The 24,819-nt window shown below is 46.8% G+C and overlaps 1 protein-coding gene across 1 annotated transcript in view; it reads right to left on the bottom strand.

The window, feature by feature from the left end:
- LOC119954158 (Down syndrome cell adhesion molecule-like protein 1 homolog) overlaps positions 1-24,819 on the bottom strand; it is a 636,717-nt gene that overhangs the window by 255,154 nt on the left and 356,744 nt on the right. The window contains exons 4-7 of the mRNA XM_038779115.1: positions 21,321-21,467; positions 5,097-5,375; positions 1,178-1,453; positions 55-351 (exon numbers count right to left, since the gene is read on the bottom strand). Of these exons, the coding sequence (XP_038635043.1) occupies positions 55-351; positions 1,178-1,453; positions 5,097-5,375; positions 21,321-21,467 (999 nt within the window). The remainder of the gene's footprint in view (positions 1-54; positions 352-1,177; positions 1,454-5,096; positions 5,376-21,320; positions 21,468-24,819) is intronic.

Here is a 24,819-nt window from a genome sequence, read left to right on the forward strand (position 1 = left end):
AAAACATTTGACAACAGAAATTATCCTATCGGATATTGAAAAGTAGACAGGCACCTCTTACGTTTATTCGCGCTTGATATTCGGCGCTGCCGACTAGATTTCTTGCTGAACAGCGGTAAACCCCTCCATCTTTGATCTGCGGGTTGGTGACATTCATGTGGCTGACAGTAGTGCCGTCTGACAGGGTATACTGGTTAGTCCGATGGCCGCTATCTCTGACAATCGTCTCGTCGTCCAGTGTCCAGGTGAGGGTAGGGGGAGGAGCACCCTTGGCCGTGCACATGAGGAAAAACTGTTCACCTGGATTGACCACCTTTTCGCTAAAGGACGAGATGATTCGAGGCGTTCCATCTGAGGGGAAAGTAAAAGAAATCGAAAGATACAGATGAATTTGCAGTTCTTTCTTCGTGAGCGGTACAATCTCCTGAGGAGTAACTGCAGGTGTGGGTCCCACATACGGCACTCGGTGTCAAATCATTGTCACCGAACCTTTAATAATCAAAAGTAAGTAAATAAGGGGGCTGGTTTAGCTCAGTTGGCTAGACAGCTGGTTTGTGATACCAAGCGAGGCCCGCAGTGGGGGTTCAAATCCCGTACCGGCTGATGATAATAACCTTTATTATTGCCACAAGTAGGCTTACATTAACACTGCAATGAAGTTACTGTGAAAAGCCCCTAGTCGCCACACTCCAGCGCCTTTCTGGGTCCACAAAGTGAGAATTCAGAATGTACAATTTGCTGGGTCCGTGGCCGGGCACCAGGTTCCCAGCCCCCGCCAAAGCCTCCCTTGCCCGCGGAACGGCTCCCCCCCGCCCCCCCCCCCCCCCCATTGTGGCGGCGCAGGACTCAGTCCGCAGTCACCACGCCGGGTTCACAAAAAAAAATAGCTTGAGTGACCCACGCCGTCGGGAACCCGGCCCATTGGGGGGGGGCGGAGCATTGGGGGGGTCCTGAGACCATCCATACGGTGTCCGGCGTACTCTTCGCGGGTTCGCAGGGGGCGGAGCATCGCAAAAACGACCCGAAACGCCCTGGGGTATTGGGTTTCGAGCAGTCTGGCAAATTAGCAGTGACGACATAGCCAAGGCTTCAAGAGGGTCCCAACCTGGAGGATTCAGTCAGCCCTGCTCATGAAATCCACCTTTCGCCACCGTGCTTTGCTTTTTGCAGTACGTACCTTCTAACACTATGATGGAGAAGTCTTGTGCCGTTTGGGATTTCCGGGTGGCAAAGCACTGGTAGGCTCCTGAGTGGCTCTTCTGAGCAGATGTGATAAGTAGCGTATTGTTATTGATTCCTCGGATAGATATGTAACTGTCGGGGATGATGAGCTCGGTGTCCCTGTACCACTTAATGACGTACTCGGGAGAACCCATCACACTGCACAACAGGATGACAGTGCTGCCAATTCCAGTTTTCAGTTTCTTTGGAGTCACTTTTACTCTCAGCGGATCTGTAAAAAGTAGCAGACAAATAAAAAGAAAACAGTCAGAATTGGGGGTACGGCTGCAGAATTCAAACCCAGCGTTCGTGAAGGAACATAACGATGCTCATCATGGAACAGCGCAACACAGAAGGAAAATATTCGGACCATCCAGTCTGCGCTCGATCTTTTGAATGTTACGGAATGGGTTAAGACACATTCCAATTAAATGTCTCATTTATGTTCAGTATCCAATAATTGACACTGATATGTAAAGAAGCTCCAGGTGGCCTTTGGGGCAGGTGATAGAGTTTTTGTACAGAGTTGCGTTAAAGGAAAATAAAGGTGTTTGCGAGAAGGAGTAGAAATTTAGACGTTTTATACAACAGCAGCTAAACGGCTAACATCAAAGAGCACTCCAGTTAACCCCATTCCCAAGTCCTCTGCCTAATTGTTTGGAATTTTTATCTCCTTCGAGTATTTCTCCAGACTCCCCTGTGAAGGCTGAAGCCTTTCGAATTGCCAGAGATCCCCTCCACCTTGCTCAATAACTGGAAGAGGGTCGGTCGTGCGACAGTGAAGATTCCGTGAAGGAGAAGATCAAAGTGAGAGGAACACAAAAGGCAAGTGAGGTAAAGGTGCCATAGTCCCAGATGACCATAGCCTACTTTTCCCCTTTGGGGAAGAGCTGACTGGGGATGATTTTTTTTTCAAAATTTAGAGTACCCAATTAATTTTTTCCAATTAAGGGGCAATTTAGCGCGGCCAATCCACCTACCCTGCACATCTTTGGGTTGTGGGGGCGAAACCCACGCAAACACGGGGAGAATGTGCAAACGCCACACGGACAGTGACCCAGAGCCGGGATCGAACCTGGGACCTCGGCGCAGTGAGGCTGCAGGGCTAACCCACTGCGCCACCGTGCTGCACTGACTGGTGGTGATTTAACCTGAGGATCACCACACCTCAGGCGAGGGGCAAGGTTGAGAAGGAGGATCCTTCATGAATAATCTCAGCCAGAACGGGAATTGAACCCGCACTGCTAGCCTCGCTCTGGATCACAAACCAGCTGTCCAGCCAGCTGAGGTACAGATATAATTTTTTTAAAAATAAATTTAGATTACCCAATTATTTTTTCCAATTAAGGGGCAATTTAGCGTGGCCAATCCACCTACTCTGCACATTTTTGGGTTGTGGGGGTGAAACCCACGCAGACACGGGGAGAATGTGCAAACTCCACACAGACAGTGACCCAGAGCCGGGATCGAACCTGGGACCTCAGCGCCGTGAGGCGGTTGTGCTAACCACTAGGCCACCGTGCTGCCCCGAGCTACAGATATAATAATCTTTATTGTCACAAGTAGGCTGACATTAACACTCCAATGAAGTTACTGTGAAAATCCCCTAGTTGCCACATTCCGGTGCCTGTTCAGCTACACAGAGGGAGAATTCAGAATGTCCAAACTACCTAACAGCACGTCTTTCGGGACTTGTGGGAGGAAACCGGAGCACCCGGAGGAAACCCACACAGACACGGGGGGAACGTGCAGCTTCCGTACAGGCAGTAACCCAAGCCGGGAATCGAACCTTGGACCCTGGTGCTGTGAAACAACAGTGCTACCCATTGTGCTACCGTGCCGACCATATAAGGTAAGCACACATAAGGTACCCCGACAGCGGTCGAGCCTGATGGAGTTTGTTGATTTTCTCTTGTTTGCTTTTTTAAAATAAATTTAAAATACCCAATTCTTCTTTTTCCAATAAAGGGGCAATTTCGCCTGGCCAATCCACCTAACCTGCACATTTTGGGGGAGTGAGACCCACGCAAACATGGGGAGGATGTGCAAACTCCACACGGAGAGTGACCTGGGGCCGGGATTGAACTCGGGTCCTCGGTGACGTGTGGCAGCAGTGCTAACCGTTGCGCCATCGTGATGCCCTTGTTAATTTTCTCTGACAGGAGTTGATAAGTTTGAAACATTTTGGTTGCCTTTTTGTAATGGGCACCCCCTTCTCACATATTAGATTATCAAGTTTGGTAGGAATCTAAGTCCAATGAAATGAAATTTACGTTGAGTTTGCAGCATAGAAACAGGTCACTCGGCCCAACAGGTGTCTGTTGGTGTTTGTCCTCCACTAGAACCTGGGTGCACTCTGCAATATCTCATGTATAAACGCAACACTGCCGACCAGGCCATGATCTGACCTTGCTCGCTTTCAAGTTGTTCCCGCTCTCTAACAGAGTGCCGACCCTTTCAATGTCACTGAGGAGCATTAGCCTATAATTTCCAGTCTAACATGAAGCCTCATATTACCCTGACAGCCAGTGCAATAGGCAGACAATAGTGCGAGTTGTCAGGATAAAAAGCTACCTTTCCTTCACAGAACGCATCACGTAATTCTGGAGCTCTTGGCCTGACAGCGTTTGTCGGATGATCCATTTGCACCAAAGGGATCACAGCAATGTCAGTCTCCTGGACTGACTTCCCAGTAAGTTACTCATATTTGTTAAAATGAAATATTAACCAAGTTATTTAAAAATTTATCCCCTCAATAGTGCATTCTGCTCAGTCCATCGAATTAGTCTCCCACCTCAGGCAGCACGGTGGCACATTGCTGCCTCAAGGTGCCTCATGGTCCCGGGTTCGATTCCGGCCCCGGGTCATGGTCCGTGTGGAGTTCACACATTCTCCCCGTGTCTGCGTGGGTCTCACCCCCACAATCCACAGAGATGTGCAGGGTAGGTGGATTGGCCACACTAAATTGCCCCTTAATTGGAAAACAAAATTTGTCTCCCACCCGACTTATTGAAATTATGAATGCAAAGAGGCGGTGTTAATTTCACTCAAGGTGAATGGGAGATGGTTGGGGGCGTTGAATCAGCAAACATGCAAAATCCAAACCCAAACAGGTGGAAACGTGTATCTTTATGTGTGAACGGCAGAACACCTGAGGATACCCAAGTGACCACACCTAGAGAGGCAGGTCCATAATTACATGATGCAAATGTTCACGTTTTTGCAGCCATTGGATGTTGGAGGTAGCAGGCTTGCTTGCTAGCTTTAAAGGAAGGCTCGAGCAGATTGAGCAGTTAAGTTTGTTTTTGAAGGTGGCGCTGGTGAGAATGAGCACCTTCCCCCAAGTAAATTTTCTGCCACCGTCTCCCCCCCCCCCCCCCCCCCCCCCCCCACCCCCCCGGTGATCTGGTGACACCTCCAGCCGCTCGAACCTGTGATCCCCAGCCACCATCACCGTCATCTCTCCTTGCCTCCTGACTGATGGTTCAACCCGACAACTCCTGCCCCATGACCTTTGCCTCCCTCCTCCAACAGTGGCCCTTTGAGTGTTTTATTGTAGGTGCTGCATAAATGCGAATTGTTGTTGCAAATTGGAAAGCAGACATCAAAGGGCTGGCACATCCGGCCGAATATTTCCAGCATTTCCAGCTATTATTTCAGATTGCCAGCGTCCACAGTATTACGCTTTTGTGCCCAATCACCCTGGTACCTCTTCACCCACAATGGCAGTCAGCCGACATGCAATTAACTTGGCCATTCTTTTAGGTGTTTTAGCTAAGGCTGTAAAGCGTTCACATGGAGATGGTTTCACTGCAGCTACTTCCCATTCCTCCACCACTTCCCCGAACATTCGTGGAAACGACAAAAGCTCTTACCTATGACTTTAATGATTTCAGTAACTTCCGCTGAGCCAAAGGTGTTTGTCACTTCACAGATGTAAGTCCCACTGTCTTCCACACGTAGATTATTGATCGTCAGGCCTGTGATACGCTTGGTCCACCGGCTGTCCACCGGCAAGGGCCTGTTGTCCTTCAGCCAACGGATCGCTGGGCTCGGATAGCCTGAAGCGATGCACGGAAGTTCCATGGTCTCTCCGGTTTTAACTTCTCTGGACTGAAAACTGTCCAACACTGTAGGTGCTGATTCCATAGGATCTGCAGACGGAAAAGATACAAATTTGGGGGAGGGTAGGGGAGGTTAAACAAAGTTCATCACAAAATTGTTACAGCGCCGAAGGAGGTTATTTGGCCCAGCGTGTTCACACTGGCTCTCCGAACAAGCATCGTGATCTGTTGCCAGTCCCTTGCCGTTTCCCCATAACCCTGCACATTGGCGGGAATTTCCTGGCCGTTCACGCTGGCGGACTCTTCCGATACAGCCGACGGCACACACCCCCCCCCCCCCCCCCCCCCCCCCTACCCTCCCTTGCAGGTTTTCTTGCAGCGAGGGCCGCATTCGACAGGAAAACCCCAGGACCAGAAAATCCTGCCTCCGGCCACTAGGGGGCCGCCTCCGCCACTGCGAAGCACATGGCAGGCTGCGCAGGAAACCCCGCCCATTGTTCCTATTCAAGTAATCATCCAACGCCCTCTTGAGTGCCTCGACTGAACCCGCCTCCACCACACCTCCGGGCAGCGCATTCCAGACCCCAACCATTCGCCGTGCGGAAAAGCCTTTTCTCACGTCACATTTGCTTCTTTTTGCAAATCCCCGTAAGTCTGCGACCTCTCGCTCTGGACTCTTTTGCACGGGAAATTGAGATCAAGTAGAACCAAAAATCACTGGAAATAAACCCTGCGTCAATCCAATTTCATTGCTGTTTACGCGAAGGGGCAAAGGGATGGAAGTAAAGAGGAAGGGATGAAAGGAAGTGAAAAATAACTGGACAAATAGAAAGTGTGAGAGAGACATTTTCTTGGATGGAATTAAGGTTTGGAAGAAACCCAATATTTAACTCAAAAAAATGTTAAAAACTAATAATGCTAATTCTAACCTTTAATGTTATTCCCCAAGCTACATTATTCCTTCGTCAAAGCATTCCACTGAATGGTGTCTAATAAATAACTCAATGACAATAGCTGAGAGTCAATGCTACAGAGCTCCTGGTGAATAGTGACACTGGAAAATGCCCCGTGCGAAGTCTCAATATGATGGCTTTAATATGAATCATAATGGGCCTTCTCCCTGAGTGGAGCCGGGAGGGTTTAGTTGAGTGAGACTCTTTAGCAACCTGGTGTGACAAAACCCGCTGTGTTTTTAAACCTTGAGCAAGGCAGCGGATAACTTCACGAGGTGAGGTCTGTTTCTCAGCTACTGAGGAGCAGCGCCAAGAATGCTTCACACTTTGAGCTCCTACATCTCTGCCACCCAAGCGACCGAAAATCTGGCCGGGTGCCAGCCAGCGGCTAATGAATCTGCTCTTTCAAAATGGACCCTGCGGCTCAGGTAGAATCCAAGGTCAAAGAAAGGGTTCAAACTTTAAAATAATGACTGAGAAAAGAATAGATTGCATAGAGAAGGGATCACAAAGGAGGGACCGCATGGAATTAAGACTGAAGTAATCTCAGAACCATAAAACGTTGCTGCATAGAAAGAGGCCACTCAGTCCGCTATGCAGCTGCTGGGTCTCAGTTGAAAGAATGGCAGTCCCACTAACCTGCTCTTTAATGCTGCCCCACCATAGAACCATAGAATTTACAGTGCAAAAGGCCATTCGGCCCAGCGAGTTTATACCGGCCCTTGGAAAGAGCACCCTACTTAAGCTCACGCCTCCACCATATCCCTGTGTTATGGGCCAGGGTTTAGAGAACCCCAAAGTGTATCATGGAGTTCACCTGACCCACAACTTTTAATAGGTTGTGGTATGGGGAGCACACGGCCCTCTCTACAGGTGTGGTACAGCAGAAATGGAAAAGTATTTTTTAAAGAAAAACAATGTTTATTCTATGAACTCAAGTTAACCTTTTTAAAACAAACAGTGAACATCTTAGTAACCATTAATTCAAATACAACCCCCAAAGAATACAACACTAAGTAATGCGCATGCTGTCCTTTTAACATCCAGAAGACTTACAAAAAACATAACCTTTAACAGAAGCAAATCAGGTTAAAGTCACTACTCAGTACATTTATAATTCTGAATTCACCAAATGATCAAGAGACAGTCTTTTCATGGCAGAGAGATTAACAGTACACCTGCTCTGTCTGTCTTCAGCCCCAACACTGAAAACAAAAACAAAAAGACACAGACACACCCAAGCTTTTCTCAAAGTGAAACTAAAAATCAGAGCCAGAGCTCAGCTCCACCCACACTCTGACATCACTGCAATAACATGAGCAGCCAAAGATTTCTTAAAGCGACATTTTCATGACACCTCCCCACAAGAAAAAAAAATAAACCATCAACTTCAAGATGGTTTCATTTTTCACCTCCTCACTATCCTTTAAGAAATGCACCCAGTAAATATACTTTTTCGTTTCAAAAAACACCACACGCAAACAGGTATAATAATATAGTCCATTTTGTTCTCGTTCTTCTTCCTCCAACTGAAACCCTTCTCGATTGACAGTTTCTTTGAACAAGAAGGTCTCTGCACGATCCGTCCATTTCTCTACGCCTTGGCATTTCTCTTTAAAGTCAGATACTTTAGTTCTATCTGATCACAAAGTCCCTTGTAATTCTCTAGCTCAAGAACATTGGTTATCACAGCTTTCAGGCCGTCAAATGCCTGTTCAAAGTCCGCTGTCCACTGAAATTTTCAATGTTTCTTCAGCAAGTCCATCAGTGGAGCAACCACGCTCCAAAAGCGTTGGTTGAGATCTTTCAAAAATCACTGGAGTCAGGGAAAGTCCCGGATGATTGGAAGATCGCTGTTGTAACCCCCTTGTTCAAGAAAGGATCAAGACAAAAGATGGAAAATTATAGGCCAATTAGCCTAACCTCGGTTGTTGGTAAAATTCTAGAATCGCTCGTTAAGGATGAGATTTCTAAATTCTTGGAAGAGCAGGATCGGATTAGAACAAGCCAACATAGATTTAGTAAGGGGAGGTCGTGCCTGACGAACCTGTTAGAATTCTTTGAAGAGGTGACAAGTAGGTTAGACCAGGGAAACCCAGTGGATGTGGTCTATCTGGATTTCCAAAAGGCCTTTGATACGGTGCCACACAGGAGGCTGCTGAGCAAGGTGAGGGCCCATGGTGTTCAAGGTGAGCTACTGGCATGGGTTGAGGATTGGCTGTCTGACAGAAGGCAGAGAGTTGGGATTATAGGTTATTTTTCGGAATGGCAGCCGGTGACCAGCGGTGTCCCACAGGGTTCAGTGTTGGGGCCGCAGCTGTTCACCATATATATTAATGATCTGGATGAAGGGACTGGGGGCATTCTAGCGAAGTTTGCCGATGATACGAAGTTAGGTGGTCAGGCAGGTAGTGCTGAGGAAGTGGGGAGGCTGCAGAAAGATCTAGACAGTTTGGGAGAGTGGTGCAGGAAATGGCTGATGCAATTCAACGTGAGAAAATGTGAGGTCTTGCACTTTGGAAAAAAGAATCCAAGCATAGACTACTTTCTAAACGGTGAGAAAATTCATAATGCCAAAGTACAAAGGGATCTGGGAGTGCTAGTCGAGGATTCCCTAAAGGTAAACATGCAGGTTGAATCCGTGATTAAGAAAGCGAATGCAATGTTGTCATTTATCTCAAGAGGGTTGGAATATAAAAGCAGCGATGTGCTACTGAGCCTTTATAAGGCTCTGGTTAGGCCCCATTTGGAGTACTGTGTCCAGTTTTGGGCCCCACATCTCAGGAAGGACATACTGGCACTGGAGCGTGTCCAGCGGAGATTCACACGGATGATCCCTGAAATGGCGGGTCTAACATATGAGGAACGGCTGAGGATCCTGGGATTGTATTCATTGGAGTTTAGAAGGTTAAGGGGAGATCTAATAGAAACTTACAAGATAATACATGGCTTAGAAAGGGTGGACGCAAAGAAACTCTTTCCGTTAGGCGAGGAGACGAGGACCCGTGGGCACAGCCTTAGAATTAGAGGGGGTAAATTCAGAACAGAAATGCGGAGACATTTCTTCAGCCAGAGAGTGGTGGGCCTGTGGAATTCATTGCCGCGGAGTGCAGTGGAGGCCAGGACGCTAAATGGCTTCAAGGCAGAGATAGATAAATTCTTGATGTCGCGAGGAATTAAGGGCTACGGGGAGAATGCTGGTAGGTGGAGTTGAAATGCCCATCAGCCATGATTGAATGGCGGAGTGGACTCGATGGGCCGAATGGCCTTACTTCCACTCCTATGTCTTATGGTCTAAAAACTTTTCACCAATGTTCGATCAAATGCACTCATTCCAAGAATTTGCATTATTTCCCTTCACCTTGAGGGTTTCGGAAACTCCTCAATAACTGTTGGTTTCACATCCCGTGTGACCATTCGACCCTGCCCAATTGTTTGGCCAAGGAAAGTGACTTGGGCTTTCCCAAATTCGCTTTTGGCTATGTTTATCACCAAACCCGCCTCTTGAAGTCGATCGAATAACTCCATCAATGTTTTAAAAATTCTTTCCATGTCTGGCTGAAAATTACCAGATCGTCAATGTATACCGCACAGTTGGGTAATCCTGAAATGACTTTGTTAGTTAACCGTTGAAATGTGTCTGGGGGGGTTTTTCATGACAAATGGCATAACTTTGAATTGGTATATACCATCTGGAGTCACAAAAGCTGAAATCTCATTCTCCCTTTCAGATAAAGCTCCCTGCCAGTAACCTTTAAGTAAATCCAGTTTGGAAATAAAAGCTGATTGTCCCACTTTCTCAATGCAATCCTCCAAACGTGGGATAGGATATGAGTCCATTCTTGTAGCTGCATTAACCTTTCTATAGTCCACACACAACCGTTGGGTACTGTCTGGTTTAGGTACCATCACTATGGGTGAGCTCCATTGGCTGCAACCCACTTCAATTATGCCATTTTTAAGCATACTCTCAATCTCTTTGTTAACCTGTGCCAATTTTAAAGGGTTAAGACTGTATGGATGTTGTTTGATTGGAACAGCATTTTCCACATCTACATCGTGTACAGCCATTTTAGTACTTCCCAATTTATCTCTACAAACTTGCCCACGTGATATCAATAACTCTTTCAGGTCAGTTCGTTTTTCCTCTGGAAGGCAACTCAACAATTTATCCTAATTTTTAAGAATATCTTTGTTTTCCAATTCAATTTGAGCTATGTCAGATTGACAGTCATCTGGATTTGGTTTGTCACTTTGAGTTAGAATCATTAAACCTCCTTTTTCTCTCCTTCCCTTTCAAAGTACCTTTTAAGCATATTCACATGACACACTTGGTGAGTCTTCCTTCTATCTGGTGTTTTTACCACATAATTCACCTCAATTAATTTCCTTTCAATCTGATAATGTCCACAAAACCTAGCTTTTAAAGGCTTACCTACCACTGGTAACAACACTAAAACTTTATCTCCACTGACAAAACTACGAACTTTGGATTTCTTGTCTGCTACCCATTTCATCACATTTTGTGCAACTTTTAAATGTTGTCTAGCCAATTCACCTGCTCTATTTAATCATTCCCTAAAATTTGACACGTAATCCAATAATGTACATTCCAATTTCTCACTCACCAATTTTTCCTTAATCAATTTAAGTGGTCCTCTTACCTCATGACCAAAAATTAGTTCAAAAGAGATTGAATTTGGTTGACTCAATTGGTGCATCCCTAATTGCAAACAGTACGAAGGGAATTCCTTTATCCCAATCCTCTGGATAATCGTGACAATAAGCCCTCAACATTGTCTTTAATGTCTGATGCCACTTTTATAATGCTCCCTGCAATTCTGGATGGTGTGCAGTTGATTTAAATTGTTTTATTCCTAAGCTATCCATAACGTCTTTGAATAACCTCGAGGTAAAATTTGATCCTTGATCTGATTGTATTTCTGTGGGTAGTCAATATCTAGAAAGCAATTTAAGTAACTCCTCCACAATCTTTTTAGCTGAAATATTATGAACTGGAATGGCCTCTGGAAACCTAGTAGACACATCTATTATAGTCAAAAGATATTGATTCCCACTTTTTGTTTTAGGAAGCGGTCCTACGCAATCAATTAGGACCCTTGTAAAAGGTTCCTCAAATGCTGGAATGGGTATTAACTTGACATGTGTGACATGATTGACAAAATTTAACTCCATCTTTATGTAGTCCAGGCCAATAAAAATGTTTTTGGATTTTAGCTTCAGTTTTCCTGATTCCCAAATGTCCTCTCACTGGTACCTCATGTGCACTCGCAACACCTCCTTTCTATACCCTACTGGCAATACTACTCGATGAACGTCTGCCCACTTTTCATCCGCCTGCATATGTAAAGGTCTCCATTTTCTCATCAAGACATTACTTTTACAGTAATAACACTCTGGTATACACGCAGATTCCTCTTCCATATATGCTTCCTGATACATCCGTTTTATTTCTACATCTTTTAGTTGTAACTCCGCCAATTTTCCTGAACTAAAAATATCCGCCTCATCCTCCACCTGTTCTTGTTCTTTTTCAACCATCCGATCAAACATTGTTTCTGATTACAAAAAACATAACCTTTAACAGAAGCACATCAGGTTAAAGTCACTACTCAGAACATTTATAATTCTGAATTCACCAAATGATCAAGAGACAGTCTTTTCATGGCAGAGAGATCAACAGTACACCTGCTCTGTCTGGCTTCAGCTCCAACACTGAAAATGAAAACAAAAAGACACAGACACACCCAAGCTTTTCTCAAAGTGAAACTAAAAAGCAGAGCCAGAGCTCAGCTCCACCCACACGCTGGCATCACTGAAATAACATGAGCAGCCAAACATTTCTTAAAGCGACATTCTCATGACACCTGTAACCCAGTAACCCCACCTAATCTTTTGGAAACTAAGGGGAAATTTAACATGGCCAATCTACCTAACCCACACGTCTTTATGTTGTGGGAGAAAACCCACGCAGACATGGGGTGAAAGTGCAAACTCCAAACAGACAGTCACCTGAGGCTGGAATTGAACCCGGGTCCCTGGTGCTGTGAGGCAGCAGCAGCGCTAACCATTGTGCCACCACACTGCCCCATTCTCTCCTTTCCAAGGATATATTCGATGCACTTTTGAAAGTCACCACTGAATGTTTTTGCTCTTTCGTGGGATGTAACACAGGCAAAGCCAGAATGTGTTGCCCACTCTTAGCTGCCCTTGAGCTGAACTTTACTGAGGGCAGTTAGGAGTCACCCACCTTGCTGTGAGTCTGGAGTCACTTGTAGGCAAGACCAGGTAAGGAAGTCAGCTTCCGTGAACCCAATGGGTTTTCACAGTGTTTAGCCATCACGGTCGGCATGAGTGAGACCAGCTTCATATTCCTGAGTAATTAACTGAATTTAAATTCCACCAGCTGCCACGGTGGGATTTGAACCATTGCCCGAGCATTAGTTTTGGCTTCTGGGTTACTAATCAAGTGACATTACCACTACACCACTATCTCCCCCAATCACCAGCCACCCTTTCATGCATGCAATACAGCTCACAACAACTCAGTGCATTAAAAAAAAATCCTCCTTCTCCCGCCTGGGTTTTCTTTGTGTTAATGATCCAAAATCTACCTATTCCGGTTACCAACATTCCTGCTGTGGAAACACCTTCTCTCCAAGAGTGAAAGAGAATGGGGTGGAACGCAACTCAAGTATAGGTAGTAAATGCATTTTTAATTAAGATTGTGTTTTGAATATTTATTTTGTGTCGAGGATTGTTATTGCAGCAATAAAGCAGGTTAGTAGCTTCATTTGTCATAATATTAGTGCTTGATTCAGTGTACGAGATGCAATTGCAAAGCATAGCCATCCCGGAGAAAAAGTAGGAGAATTGTGTTCCTCTGCCTGGATGTTCGAAGGAAAATGGAGTCACGTGTGCCAATGTTTTATCAATTGTATTGTGAAGGGAAACAGGTGATGGGTATTTGGACACATCTCAATTGAGGAAAGCTGGGACACTGGATGGATTGCCACTGAATGCAGTCAATAAACTCTCTCAGCAAGGAAAGACTCTATTCTTAGTTTCTACATCACCAACTGGCATTGATCCTACTAACAATGCGGCTGTAAGTCTTCAATATTCTATCATTCTAAATTTTTGACAGAAAATCAAGAAGGCTCTATGACAATTATCCTTTAGACATTATGGCCAGGCAAGCAAACAGCTTTTTGGGATGTGAATTCCAGATTTCAAGACCCAAGAAGTCGAATTAGCAAGGCAGCTGAGCAAGGAAAAACCTCGAACACCCCAAAAAAAACAAATTCCTAACTGTTTATTTTGCCAATATCCCATGCAAGATAATACATCATGTATCAGAGGAAGTGGGTAGAGGAATAGGTTGCACAAAGGTGAATATAGGGTCAGGCATTGGTGGAGAAGGAAGAGACAGAACCCTGGGGGGAAAAGGGGGGGGGGGGGGGTGGTGGTATTGACATACTTGGCGAGCAGAAGATTGGAGAGGCAAATAGATCATCTTGAGTAAGTTATTGTCATGTGGGGGGGGGGGGGGGGGGGAGTCTACATTCTGAGGGAATGCAGGGCTTTGCTGGGACTACAAAGTGCGAACGGCCTTTGAGCTCTTATATTAAAACAGCACATCCTTCAATTCGCCAAGTGACAAATCACAGGCGATTCACCAGGACTCCACATGGCTGAGAGCAGAAATCGGGGGAAGGGGAGCGGGGACTAAATCTGTGTCACACCGCAGTGTTACCTCAAATCAAACACTACTTTTTTTAAAATTAATTTAGAGTACGCAATTCATTTTTTCCACTTGAGGGCCAATTTAGTGTGTCCAATCCACCTATCCTGCACATCTTTGTGTTGTGGGAGCAAAACCCACGCAAACACGGGGAAAATGCGTAAACTCCACACGGACAATGACCCAGAGCTGTGAGCGAACCTGGGACCTCGGCGCCGTGAGGCAGCAGTGCTAACCACTGCGCCACCGTGCTGCCCTAAATCAAACACAACTCTATCTGAATTATTAAACGCTGCTGTTGGATTCTGTCCCGCTGTTAAACACTACCCCCCTACTGTATCATTAGAAAGTAGCCCATGTGGAGAAACAGTAAGGTCCTTCAATCTGACAGGCCACATTAAGGTCTCTCTGTTTACTGCATGAACACCCATTGAGAGAATACATCACAACCTTGGACTACATCCAATTCAAGGACATTCCTCTGTGAAATGTGGTGGTAAAGTTCAAAAACTTGTACACCCCATTTGTCAGCTCCTTTTCTGACATGCTTGATGTACAATTCATACATTATTATTCCTCCTCACCCACCCACCAGCTTTTTGGCTACCAGCTCGAAAATGTCTTTTGTTGAAGAATGTAATCCATTGGCTCAAACGTGGAGCTCACTATCACAGAAAGCGGTTCTTTCTATTCATTCACATCACACCAGCAAGGCAGACATTTACTGTCCACCCCAATTGCCACGGGTTAACAGCTCGTTAACTCGACCATTTCAGAGTCAATCAGAGTTCGGTGGGTCTGGAGTCACATACAAGACCAAAGAGAATAAAGACAACAGATTTCCTTCCCCAAAGGTAAATGGATGGGTTTTTATAGCAATTCAGTCATTACATAGGGCAGATTTCTCCAGCCCTTCCCGCAAGCACGATTCTCCAGTACCACCGAACTGCCCCCCCGCTCCCCATCCGGCGGCAGATATGCTGATGGTGGCACGGGCGAGGAATGCAAATCACTATCGACTCTGGTGGGACTGGAAGGTCCACTGGTGGCAAATAGAGTGCTGCATCCATCGCGGGAAAATCCTTTTCATTTTATAAATGTTTTCATTGGGTTTTATACATGGTATACTTACACACAGTGAAACCAAATGAAATTAAAAAAACATTAAAAACTAAAAACAAATGGAGAGACAATAAAAACAGATGAAGTATATAATCAGAGAAGCAAAAAAGAAGGAAACATTTTCATTACACATGCCAGTAAGGGAGGGGCTTTCTCCCACCCCTCTTCTCTTTTTTTCAAATATAGAAAACAAGCAAATCAAAACCGAGTGGAAGGGTCACCTGGGTGGTGCCCCGGATGTCACGTGCCTCTTGGTCGGTTTTCTTTTTTGTTTTGGTCCATTTGCCTCAGCTTCGGCCGTCCATTGTTCCTTCTTCCTGTTCTTTCTTTCTCTCTATTGCCTTGTTGTGGTCATTGTCATTTCCTGTGCTCTCCCCCCCCCCCCCCCCAGTTTGTTTTTCCTCCTCTTTCCTCCGCTCTGTTGTTCTCCTTTCCTCACCCTTTCCTCCCTCCCTGTCCCCCCTCCCCTATCCCCCCGACTCCCTCCTCTCCCCTCTCCTCCCACCCTCTTCTTCTCTGCTACACCCCTCTCTTTCAGCTGTGTTTGGCTACTCCCTCTTGCTACCCCACCCCACTCCCTCATCCCGCCGGTCCTCCATCCCTTCCCTCTCTTCTATCATGTCCTGGCTACTTTCTCCTGGCTCTTGGCTACTTGTTCATTTGTTTGCTTGTTTGTTGGCCACAAACAGGTCCCGGAACTGTTGGGCGAATGGCCCCCATGTTTTGAGGAAGCCACCTTCCGACCCGCGGATGGCGAATTTGATTTTCTCCACTTGGAGAAATTACGAGGGGTCGGACAGCCAGTCAGCAGCTTTGGGTGGTGCTGCTGACCGCCGGCCGAGCAGGATTCTGCGGCGGGAGATCAGGCAGGCAAAGGCAAGGGCGTCCGCCCTCCTCCCCATGAAGAGATGGGGCCACGGGGAAATTTGCCGTGGGGGAGAGGGGAGGGATTTCCACCCACAATCACCACTATGCTGCTAACTCTTCATTATTTATTCTCTTTAATCAACTGAATTTAAAGCCCTCTACTCCCTTGGTGGGTTCTGACCACATGCCCCTGCATTACTCATTCAGGCCTCCGAATTATCAGTCGAATAATAGAACCACTATGTTCTCATTTCCTATACGACAAAGAGCGGAGAATCAACTCGGGGAAAAACTGGATGAACAATTGAGGGAGAAAGGAATAGAAGAATACTTTGATATGATTTGATAAGAGAGGCAGGAGGGGGTTAATTGAAGCATTAACCTGAGAATGGACCTGTTGGGCTGAATGGTCTCTCTTTCTCTATGTTGGAAATCCTTTGAGCACAACGTCACAAAGAAAGGGAAAATCTTTAAGTTCATAATTCCACTCAGAAATGCTGAACACTCAGTTGTAATATGAATTGAGCCCTCTGTGGTAAATTAATGTAATCAATAAGTAATTATTTGTATTGCTTCGAAGCTCTGATGGTTTTGAAAATGGCTTTATATTTTGCAACCTTTGTACTGAGTATCTGAGCCAAGATTGCATCCCATCAATGCTGCAATGCGCTCAGAGTATTTCTTTCCAGTTTGAGATGCCCCACATGACCTCTACATTGTTCTCTGCCACTTTGGGAATTTTCAAAATGCTACCCCTGACTCCTCAAGTGGTGTAGGATACAAGTCTTGCAAACTCTTAACTAAGGCTTAATGGACTATCTGTGCCATTCAGAACTTTTCTGACAGAAAATACTTGAAACAATTTACCATCACCAGTTTGTTCAAAACTATTTTCAATTATCTTTGTTAATTAAGCACAATTTCCTTATTGTAGTGGTGGAGGGGGGGGGGGGGGGTGGGGGGGGGGGGGGGGGGGAGGGGGGGGGAGGGTGGAGAATAGGGTTTCCAACTCTATTCTTCTTGGAGGTTCACAACATGACTTCCCACTTGCCTCCAATGACACGAGGTGGCAGAAGGTATTCGGGGCACATCCATCCGTCTTGAGTGGGCATCGAGAAGGAGCAGAAACATCAACGCCATAAAGGGCTCGGCAAAGTCGGTATACAAGCGCACCCAGGGATGTCATTCCCAAGAGTGGAGAGAGGCTGACGGAGAGCTTCTGGTGTTCCTGGCAAGCCACACATTGCTGCACCAATCGCTCTATGTTTCCATTGAGCCCTGGCCACCACACGTAACTCCAAGTGAGCATCTTCATTTTGGAAACACCCAGGTGTCGGCCAGCAAATCATGTAAGATGGTGCGCTGACCAGGTTGTGGGATGGCTACATGGGTTCCCCACAGAGGGATGCCATCCTCCACGCTGGGCTCCTGCTGTTTTGTAAGTTAGGCACTGGGTGTTTTCCTTGTGGCCCACCGTGCAGGCCGATGTGGCTCAATGTCACCAACATTGGGTCCCTTTGGGTCCGCATGAGGATTTGCGCGGCCGTCACAGTTAGGGCATCCAAGACGTTCAACGCCAATATGACTCTGTCCACCACTGATGGGCTCAGGGGCAGTGGGAGTCGGTTGAGGGCATTCTCGGCCGGCACGGTAGCACAGTGGTTAGCACTGTTAGTTCACAGCATCGGGACCCGGGTTCGATTCCTGGCTTGGGTCACTGTCTGCTCGTTCTCCCCTTGTCTGTGTGGGTTTCCTCTGGGTGCTCCGGTTTCCTCCTACAAGTCCCGAAAGACGTGCTGCTAGATAATTTGTACATTCTGAATTCTCTCTCTGTGTATCCGAACAGGCGCTGGAATGTGGCCACTAGGGGCTTTTCACAGTAACTTCATTGCAGTGTTAATGTGAGCCTACTTGTGACACTAATAAAGATTATTTTATGAGGATTATACATGTGCAATCTGTGTTCCTGGATGATGTTCAGAGGTGTACTCATATGTTGCTCACAGCAGTGCCCATCGTTGGGTTCTGGCTGAAGTATTGTGGGATAATCTTGTCTTCCTTAAAGAGGTGAGTGAGGTCTTATGGTCCATGATCACTGTGGAAACGAAGCCCCATGGACATTGCAGGTGAAATTTCTTTACTGCGTATATCGCGGCCAGTCCTTTCTTCTTAATTTGTGTGTTGAGGGGCTTTGCATTGGCCAGGGATCTGGACGCATAAGCTATCGGCCTTTCTATCCCATCATCCACTGATGGGAAACACTGCCCCAGTGCCATACAGGAAGTGTCACCTGTGAGGAAACAGTGGTCAATGGATTGTGGTGCTCAATAGTGTGGATCACAACTACTGTTCACTTCACTCGGCGAATGCTTCCCTCCAGTGGCGCTTTCCAAGCCCATTTCTGTTTTTCTTTAAGAGCACGTACAGGGCTGCCAACAAGGTATCTAGGTTCGGGATGAACTTCCCATAATAATTGATGAGCCCTAAAACCTACCTCAGCTCTGTCGTGTTTTCGGATGTCTGGGCTTCCTTGATAGCCCGGACTCTTTCCAAGGTGCAACCTGTCCTTATCGACGCGGTATCCAAGGTACGTGACCTCTTTCACCTGCAAGACTTCACTTGCCCCAATCCAGGCAGACATCCACGTTGGAGAACCATCAGAGAACCTCTTCCAAGCTGCCCAGGTGCTTCTTCTCAGTGGCTCTTGTAATAGAGCACAACGTCCAGGTAGACAGCCGCCTTGTGAAGCCCTTGGAGAATGTTTCACTCTCTGAAAAATCGCGCACACCAACAACACCCCGAAGGGAGGCTGGGCGCACTCGTACAACCCTCTGTGGGTGTTAATGGTGACATCTTTCCGTGAACAGTGGTTAGCGCTGCTGCCTCACAGCGCCATGGACCCAGGTTCAATTCCGGCCTCGGGTGACTGTGCGAGTCTGCACGTTCTCCGTGTCTGCGTGGGTTTCCTCCGGGTGCTCCGGTTTCCTCCCAAAGTCCAAAGATGTGCAGGTTAGTTGGAGTGGCCATGCAAAATTGCCCCTTAGTGTTCAAAAGATGTATAGGTTAGGCTAAAGGATTTTGGGATAGGGTGGGGGAGCAGGCTTGGGTGGAGTGCTCTTTCACAGGGTTGGTGCAGACTCAATGGGCTGAATGGCCTACTGCACAGTAGGGATTCTAGGATTCTATTCTATGATGCCATTTCTTGCTGCAACTAGAGTAACGCATGGCACATATTGAGCTTCGTGAACAAGTGATTCCCCCCCACCCCCACCCCCGCCAACTTTCCCTTCTGCAGATCTTCTGCAGGAGTGGCATGGTGGCACAGTGGTTAGCACTGCTGCCTCACAGTGCCAGGGATCCGGGTTCAATTCCGACCTTGGGTGATTGTCTGTGTGGAGTCTGCACGTTCTCCCCGTGTCTGCATGGGTTTCCTCCGGGTGCTCCGGTTTCCTCCCACATTCCAAGACTGTGCAGGTTAGGTGAATTGACCATACTCAGTTGCCCCGTAATATCCAGGGATATACAGGTTAGGTTACGAGATCACGGGTATAGGGTGGGGTGGATCGGTGAAAGCTCAATGTGTCAAATGGCCTCCTTCTGTACTGTAGGGATTCTATGATTCTACGACATGGTATGTGGGGTGCCGGTCCAAGTTGGAGGCCCTGTTTACTGTCATCTTATTACCCCACACAGGCGGACGCACTTGTCCGGCTTCAGCACCGGGCCCACTGTTGCTATCCTCTCTATGAACTGGACTGGGGGTATGATGCCCAAGCATTCTAGCCAGCTCCATTCATCGTCCACTTTCGTAAGCAGGGCCGATGGGACCGGTCGGACCTGGAAGGATTTAGGTAGGATCTCCGGGTCAACATAAATCTTTGCCCTGACCCCCATTATTTTTCCCAGGCCCTCCTGGAAAATCTCAGGATACCTTCCAAGGACGTTGTACAGACTGCCAGTGTCCATCCGGAGGATTTGTTGCCGGTCTAGGTGGAGTCTTTGTAACCGGTCAGAGAGTAGATGACTGGGTCCGGGACATCGCACCACTACCGGTGGAAGTCGAATGGACTGTTGTCCTTGGGTGACCGGGGTCACCGCGGTACCGATGATGGTCAATGCTCGGGATATGTTGCCAGCTGGGCCTTGGTATCCCTCAAGCCCAGGGGCAGAATTACCATACGCGCCTACAGAAAGTTTGTCATCTGATAATAGAGACTGCAGCCCCTGTGTCGATTTCCATATCCAGGGGGGTGACTGTTGACTCAAAGGCTTTACCTACTTTGGAGGCCACGATGCAGTGCTGGCAATATGCAAGGCCCTGGCTCAGGCCGTCTGTGCCACCTGGCCAGGGCACCACGTTTGCAGTAGAATCTGGTAACCTCAACTGCCACAGGTCCTGTGACCGAAGGTACAGTATTGTTGTGGGTATGCCTCACCATCCTCTGGGCAGATGTTCCTTCGGGCCCTGGTCACATTTGACCATCAGGTCTGACCCCGATGTTGTTTTGATGATGACTGGGTCACGTAAGCCCTATCCTTATTTGGGGGGGGGGGGGGGGGGGGGGCAGAATGGAGGCCACCCAATACTGTGTATGCCATAATCTCCAGAACCCTCGAGACCCACATTCTTGTGGAGAGTGACAGTCCTTTGGCTTATTTCCGATCGAAGGCTGGCTCCACTAAATAGCTTTCTGCGTGTCTCCATATTATTTTTTTAAGTTAGAGTATCCAGTTATTTTTTTCCAATTAAGGGGCAATTATCTTGGCCAATCCACCTATCTTGCACATCTTTGGGTTGTGGGGATGAAACCCACGCCGACACGGGGAGAATGCGCAAACTCCACACGGACAGTGACGCAGGGCCGGGATTCGAACCCGGGTCCTCAGCGCCGTAGGCATCAGTGCTAACCACTGAGCCACCGTGCTGCCCCCGAGTCCCCATATTGTTGATGCCGCACACCAATCGATCACTTAACATCTCGGGGAGGGGTGGGCCGAAGTCATAATGTTCAGCTAACCTGTGCAGGCTCGTCAGAAATTCTGTAATCATTTAGTGGAAACAGTTACTCTTTATCTATCTCTGACAAAACCCCTCATCATTTTCAGCAGTTGTATTAAATCTCCCTTCAATCATCTCTGTTTTTATGAAAAAGCCCTATCTTCGCCCATCTCTTCACCATCCTGACAGACCTCCTCTGTACCCTCTTTGATGCTTCAAATTCATCTTTCATTCCTGGAGATATCAGGGCGTTTGGCACCATTGAGTGGCAGAGAAAGACAAGATTCTAAACCCTGGCATTAACAGAAAAGAGAAAACAGCAAACTTACCGGAAACAGAGAGACGGGCTCCATTGCTCTGGCGCGTTTCTCCGCTGTATTTATGTCTGGTGATACACCTGTACGTAGACAGCGCGTCCTCCTTTTGTACATCGGATATGTACAAGGCTCCATAAGACGTGATGTGGAATCTACTCCCTGGAGGCAAAGGGAAAGAAAAACTTCATTTATAAACTTGCCAGCTTTTAATGCCAAGCAGCAGAACTCAAATAGCCATTCTGTAACTGGACTCTGGACAATTGAGTGAGACGACATTTCAGCAACATTTGAAGCAGCCATGCCTCTGTATCTTTCATGGTGGTAGCAGGGCAAAGAGAGTGTTCAGGGTCTTGCATAAAGAAATAACTTCAGATTTTTAAAAAATGTATTCATTCATGGGACGCAGGTTTTTAAAAAAATTAATTTTACAGGATGTGGACTTCGCCGGTTGGGCCAGCATTTATTACCCATCCCTAGTTGCCCTTCAGAAGGTGTGGGTGAGTTGCTTCCGTGAACCGCTGCAGTCCTCGGGAGCTGCTGAGGCCAGCATTTGTTGCCCATCTCTAATTGCCCCTGAACTGTGTGGCTTGCTCGGTCAATTCAGAGGTGAATTGAGAGCCAACCACATTGCTGTGTGTTTGGAGTCACATGTAGGCCAGACCAGGCAAGGACAGCCCATATTTCCTTCCCTAAAGGGCATCAGATGGGTTTTTACTAGGATGGCTTTGTGTTCGCCATTACCATTATGCCACCGTCTACCATAGTGTCCAGATCCCTTCAGTTTTCAAGTTACACTAAATTTGGCTCTTTGATGGCTTAGTAAATTCACCCTGTAAACAAAATAAAGACCTTGCATTTCTCCAGCACCTTTCACATCCTCAGCATAACCCGAACTTTCACATTACGGTTGAGGTTATTCATGAAGGCCCCATCTTCTTAACCTTGCCCCTTGCCTGAGGTGCGATGATCCTCAGGTTAAACCAGTCAGCCCTCCCCCCTCAAAGGGGAAAGCACTTCTATGGTCATCTGGGACTATGGTGACTTTATTGTCTCTAACCCTGTCAATGTTTCTCATGCTCTGTTCAACTCCCTTTTAAGACTGTTTACGGAATCAGGAAAGAACAGAATGGAATCTTCTCCGTATCCTCTGCATTGCAATCACACCGTCCCTGTAATATGGTGATCAGAACTGTACACGGTGCTCCAGCTGTGGCCTCATTTGAATAACATATTACAAATTCCGTTTGTAAAATTAATCACGGACCTTCTCTGTGTTTGTTGACAGGTGACGAACCCAATCGTCTCCATTCTTCCCGGGAATCATATACAGTCGTAACTCCAGCTCATCACTCACCCAAACCCAATAATTTTCCCTGCCCCCATCACACGCACACATGCAAATTGTGTCTGCTCCAAGATGCTTCATTATATTGGTAGGAGGAACTTTGGTCTTTTTGGAAGCCGATAATAAAATGGTGAGGGGGGGGGGGGGGGGGGGGGGGGAAGAGGGCTTAGATATTCCTTATTCTTTACCTCGTGAACAGAAGTAATAACACTGAACAAAATCATCCGGTTTTGAATGAACCATGCGTGGAGTTAAGCTGACTAACCAAAACTTAACTTTTTGGATGGGGTTTGTATTGTAAGACACAAAGAATTCCCCAGGGTGTCTTCAGAGCCTTTGGTTGCTGGGTCATCAGTGAAGAATTTAAAATGAATGTTTGTTTTAGTGGGCTCGGATCATGGGTCAGTTTTCTGAGCATTTGGGGGATGGGTTTTGCTGAGACAGGTACAAGATGGCCGATATGATTCCATCTTTTACACTCGGTGTGTCAGCATTCAATGCCAGCACAACAACGTGCGTTTATCCAGCATCTCCAATGACGCACAACACCTCAAGGGGCTGCCCAGGGGCTCAATCAGACATAAATGTGCGCCGAACCAAAGGAGAACATTTTCGGACAAGTTGCCACATCACTGATCAAAGAGATAAGTGCGGAGTAATGTCCTCGGTTTCAGAAACATCCCATAATTGTACTTCAGAAGGGCACTTTGCCCCTCAGTGTCATTTGTGTTTCTCTCGCCAGCCGGCCTGCTGACCTCCCTCTTTGTAAAGTTGACAATTTGCTGCCATTAGTGGAGAATTGTGGGCAGTAATTTGTTCATTAAAAACTGGACTGAGAGGGCTCCAAACTCATTCCAGCCAATCGCAGATCGGAGATGGGGAACCATCATCTCATCCGTTCATGTTACATTTCAGTCCGAGACCCATGGGTGAAAAGGACTGGGCCAACCAAAACACACTTCCCAGTCCCTGCTGCTTGGCATCCTTGAACTCAAAGGCAATCCTATCACTGAAGCACATTAATATTCAGCATTCCTGTCATGCCCCTGCCATGATACATTTCCCTGCTCTTAATCATTGAGGATGTGATTAGATGCATTTTAAACACAATTTGCCGTCTGTGATGATGAGCTAAGCTGCCTGGGCTACATTCCAGTGAGTTCAATGTCACCAGCACCCCTCAATTTTGTTGCAGCCTTATTATCTATGCAGGTAATGCTATGTCCCCCTATACAGAGAATATCACATCGGTAAATCACTCGGGAAAGCATAATCAAATTCAGCCACCAATGAAGATCATTGAATCAAGGAAGCTCCTTATTCCTCGTCTAGCACCATACCAGAATAGAATTACTCCGCACATACCCTCTGTGCAGGCTGCCGGGTAGTCAAGAACAAAACACATTAGGAGATCCAAGTTCTCACGTTTTGATCTTTGGTCTCGTCTGAATCCTTATTCAGCCCTTCCTTGAGATAGCAGCTGGCTGGGGGAAGCTTTTGCTACATCACACTCTCAGACCATCTAATCTTCTTTTCATCATGTGCTCCCGTATCTACTAGTCCGGCTATCCTCGAACATCCAGCCCACACAGGTTCCTGCCCAATTTCAACGCACAGGGGGTTCATTATGTTGCCTTGTGTCCACGTCACAGCCCAATGCCATCCATGGCTCAGCACTCTCGCATCTGGGTTTGAGGCCTACTCCAGTTTTGAACGCAAATCTCAAGGTGGGAGACTACTGAGGAAGTGCTGCACTGTCGGAGTTGCCATCTCTCAGATGAGACGAGGCCGCATCTGCCTTGCAAGAGTGGATGTGAAAGATCCCATGACACTATTGAGAAGACGAGCAGGGGAACTATCCCTAATGACCTTGGCCAATGTTTGTCCCCAATCAACATCGCAAAAACAGATTATCTGGTCATTATCACATTACTGGCTGTGGGGAGCGTGCTGTGCAGAAATTAGTTGGCATGTTTCTGACATTAGAAGACTTACATCACTGACATGTATCAAGATAACATATTCACAATCATCGCCAGAATATTTAAGCAGATGGGAGCTTAACTCATGGCCAGAACAAGTAACAACATAGAGACACTTTTCTTTTCAGAAAGTGAAATGCAGATTACAGTGCAGTAGAACTCCACACACCTCTCCCAGATTGAC

Source organism: Scyliorhinus canicula, chromosome 19 (genome assembly GCF_902713615.1).
Source record: "Scyliorhinus canicula chromosome 19, sScyCan1.1, whole genome shotgun sequence".
Classification (NCBI taxonomy): Eukaryota; Metazoa; Chordata; class Chondrichthyes; order Carcharhiniformes; family Scyliorhinidae; genus Scyliorhinus; species Scyliorhinus canicula.